The sequence below is a fragment of the Manis javanica genome, chromosome X, assembly GCF_040802235.1.
Source record: "Manis javanica isolate MJ-LG chromosome X, MJ_LKY, whole genome shotgun sequence".
NCBI lineage: Eukaryota > Metazoa > Chordata > Mammalia > Pholidota > Manidae > Manis > Manis javanica.
Genome location: NC_133174.1, coordinates 65,583,352 through 65,587,646, shown reverse-complemented (window position 1 = coordinate 65,587,646; position 4,295 = coordinate 65,583,352). Strand labels below are relative to the sequence as shown.

General features: G+C 44.7%; 1 protein-coding gene across 1 annotated transcript; it reads left to right on the top strand.

The window, feature by feature from the left end:
- The first annotated feature begins 1,347 nt into the window (after positions 1 to 1,347).
- Positions 1,348 to 3,663, top strand: RTL3 (retrotransposon Gag like 3). The gene is given in 7 exon segments (XM_037003991.2): positions 1,348 to 1,630; positions 1,633 to 1,839; positions 1,842 to 2,036; positions 2,039 to 2,231; positions 2,233 to 2,480; positions 2,483 to 2,710; positions 2,713 to 3,663. Coding segments are annotated over 7 exon segments (1,434 nt in total). The 5' UTR covers positions 1,348 to 1,368; the 3' UTR covers positions 2,814 to 3,663.
- The last annotated feature ends 632 nt before the right edge of the window (positions 3,664 to 4,295 follow it).

Sequence of the window (4,295 nt, the reverse complement as noted above, 5' to 3'; positions counted from 1 at the left end):
GCCTCTGCTACAGTCTTATCCTATTATACCTCGCCTAGGTCTGTCTATGGTAAGTTTCCAAGAAAATATTGCAGGGAGGGACCTTAGGGACTGAGTAAGTGGGTTGGGGAAGGAGCTGAGGGACTACAGTTTGCTCTCTGAGTAAGAATTAAATAAATGGCTCAGTGTGAATAGAGTGAGGGAAGGTACATGAGACAGACATAAAAAATGAAATCCCAAACCACTCTAGTTATTCAGAAATGCTTACAACTTTTCACAAGGGCAATTTCCTGGCCAAATATTTATTAAAGTAACAGAGGAATGAATACAAGAGACTGCCTCACATCAGTGCAGCATCCTACTTTCCTTGTGGCTCTAAACTGTAAGGTGCTCTCAGAAAAAAAACCCTTCCACATTCAAAATAGCTATGTTACAGAGGAAAGTTGGAATGTGTTCTGGGAGTGGGTGTGTTTGAGATCAGTATGTACAGAAAAGGCAAGCCTCCACAGCCATTCATGCACTTCCCTTGTCAGTGATGGGTACGCAGACAGCCAAGCTCCAGGACTAAGTCTCTGAATGGTAATGGACATTTATAAAGATTATTTTCTGAACTATTTTGAGGCATTTTATAAATAATATGCATGTGTCTGCTGAGTGCATATATGTACTTAGTCAATTATTGCTTATTTTCTCCTGAGGCTGGTCTGGTATAATTTCTGAGGTGTCAGAAAGAGCTCCCCTCTGCCTCCTACCCAAGCCATCCAAAAATATCTCTTGGGTTGGTGCACCACAGAGCCTAAAATCCCCACATTGCTCAAACATTTGACTTAGTCATTGAAAGAAACTGTTAAAATCCAGGTGTTTGGGATATTCAACAGATATTAGAAATTAAAGACTATAAAACAAAAAAGAATATTGAGAAATTGCTGCCACTATAAATTTAAGCTTCAAAGAATAATACAAAATGGCATACACAGTCTGGGTCAGATGCTGTTCTTAAAATGTCATGGGGCCAGAGCCAGGATGTATAACCCAGCATATATAACACAAGTCATGAACATGACCTTATAGTAAAAGAAGCCCAGCACTATTAGACAGGTTTTATCCTGATTTATTTTGAAAGAGTGCTTCCAACAGTTTCTGATCCCCAGATCCCACTCCCTTCACAGTGTATCTGACACCTCCCCTTGCTGAACTTCAGAGGCTTACAGTGACATCCTAATAATTAACCTTGGCAGGGCCCAAATCCCCACCTCCTGGAAAACTCATAGAGCCTGACATATTTTAGAAAAGAGCTTTTTCTAAAAGAAACTTTTATAAAGGCCTCACAAGTGCCTACCCAATCTTTCTTGACAGCAAACTGCCAAACCAAGCCCGTTTCCTCAAAAGATGGTGGAGGACTTAGAAGCTTCCTACATTGCTCTGAAATTGGAGAATGAAATTCTGCAGACCCACATGCAGTGGCTCATGGAAGAAAATGCTGCCCTGCAGGCCCAGATCTCAGAGCTCCAGAAGCCCCAAGCAACCAAAGAGGATGAACCTCTCCAGAAACCCTCAGAAGCCTAGGAACCCCAGAAATGCCCAGAGTCCCTGGGTCCCCCAACAGTCTGGGAACTCCAAGATCCCTCAGAGGTTGAAGGGCCCCAGACCCCAGAGATCCCCAGGATCTCCCAACCTGGGAACCCCCATCAGCCTCAGCCCAGGAGCCCTCAATGGTCCATAAGCTCTCAGCAGCCTGGGCCTCCCAAAAGCCCCCAAAGGTCAAAGAGCTCCATTAGTCCCCAATCACCCAGGATTCTCAGGAGCCCCCAGATACCCAGGATTTCCCAGTGGCCCATAAGCAACAGAATTCAGAGCCTCAGGACCCCCAAATGGTCAGGAGCCTCAGGAGGCACCAGAATGTCAAGAGACCTCAACACACCTGGAGCCCCTTGAGCTTGCGGCTCACCAGGAGTTGGAAGAGCCTCAGCTGACCCAGGGTCCCCTGGATCCTTCAGATACCCAGGAGTTCTTGGAAGTCCCAGCACCCCAGAAGCCCCTGGAGTACCTAGTAGCTGCTGGACATCAGCAGCTTCAGAGTTCCCACAGTCCCCCAGGGGGTTAGAAGATGAAGTTTTCCTGCTAGAACACCCTTTAGCCTTTAATGGGAATGCCCAGAAGCTTCCTGAGCTCCTGGTTCAGTTGAATAGTTACACGAGAGTCAGAAAGCTCCCATATCCCACTGAAGCAGCCCTGGTGAGCTTTGTTAGAAACTTTCTCAAGCAAAGCAGGACTGTGGTTCCAGCCCTTAGTACTTATCCAAAGAGACCTACTGGAGCAATTTGAAGGTTTCATACAAGTGCTCCAGGATCCTTTTAACAATCCTGAAAACATGGAAAATGCCAACCACTGCATCCTTCAGCTCTGCCAAAGTGATGACTCTGTCCACCAGTATGAGACCCACTTCATCCTCATTACTCAAAAGTTAAGCTGCATCCAATTTCAGGAAGGGCTTGCCAGTTCTGAGATGAACTATCTCACACAAGGCCAGCTACCAACCTATCTGATTTGATTACCCAGTGCATCAGCTGAGAACAGAAGCTAAGTGGTAAGCCTGATACAAATTCACAAGGGGTAAGTCCCTCTGAGGAGAGAACTGTACCTGGGAGTCCACCAGGTGAAAATCAGCTTATGCAGCCTGCCAGCAACTACCTACATCTCACTGAAGCTGAATGGGCCCACCATCGTGAAGGCCACTGTGCCTCTACTGTGGTCATTCTGTACATTTTGCCAGAGATTGCCCTGTCAAGCCTCATCGAGTCCAGCAAGCAGGAAACATAGAGGCCCAGCAGTAAGGGGGAACCCAGATGGGCCAATCTACAAATATGCATCCCCCTCACTTCCAATATCTATGTCCCTTACCCTATGGCTTACTATTGAAATCAGACTGGGAAGACAACAGTTCTCTGAGCAAGTGATGGTGGATTCATGCTCCTACAGAAACAGCATTGACCATTCAGTGGTTCTTCGAGAGAAGTTGCCCATGCACAATAATATCTTCTCTCTCACACTTGAAACCATAGATGGCTGTCCACTGATTAATGGAGCCATAACCAAGGCACACCACCTGCTGAAGTTAAAATTGGAAACCACATTGAAGAGCTCCAGTTTGACATTATTCATACACCATGGTACCCTCTGATTCTTGGAGTCCACTGGCTTGAAACACATAACCCAAACATTGAATGGAGTACCCGCACTGTGTCTTTCCATCTCATTATTATCACTACAATTGTTTCAGGCACAGGTGGAATAGAAGACGTCGTGATGAAATAATTGCTGGGTAGATCCTGTGTCCTAGTGACTGTTCCTGGCCACCTGTCTTCTGTTAACCTCAGCTGTCACCAGCATTTACTGCTCCCAGAATCTTCCACTGAATCTCTGGCAATGAACTAAGGCTACCTGTACAAAAACCCTGTCTCTCAGATCATGGATTGAATCTGACAACTTTGAGCTGCTTTTTCTCTCCAACCTTGCATGCTCCCCTTTTCCAACCATCCATTAATGTAAGGCTGTTTTTATTATGATTTATACTAACAGTATGCATAAGAATAGATACTAGAAACTAACATTGAGAAAGTGTAGTTGTAAGACTGACTTGATTTTTTTCTTATCAAGACTCTCTTTATCATTATAACTGCAACATCTTTTTAATAAGGAAAATAAATTTGCAAGTGATGTTTTTTAGAAAATCAATAAACTTTGGCAATTTCTATGGGTGTTTGAATTACTTCTTGGCTTAGCTGAGGGAAAAAGACAAGGGACAAATAAGCTGGGAGGGAGAGAGGAGACTGGAAAAGTTTCAAAGTTTGGGTGGTGTCCTGAATATTCCAGGGGTATACAGGTCAGTGGGTGATGGGATAGGAGAACATGGAGAGAACAGGGGAATGTTTGGGGCAGGAGGGAGATTAGGTGAGGTGTAGAGGATGAGAGAGAGAGTAGAGGAATGGTGAGAAGAATATCTGGGAGAAGATTGGGAGGATAGATTGGAAAGGGTTCAGGGAAGGGCTAGGGGTTGCTGAGGGCAGGGATGAAGGGAGAAGGAAATTCCCTCAAAAATAAAGGGAGTCATTACAAGGCATTGAGCATATTTGAAAGCAAACTTCTTGGACTTCATAAATTAACCAAAGAAAATCACTGGAGAAGGTAACAAGAACCTGCAGTGACCCAGCTTTCCTGATAATATCTTATTCTCTGCACCAGGGAAATTTGGTGTAGCATTCATGACATTAATCTGTTTCTGCAGGTGCACAGAATTAGCTTTCAACACATTCAGA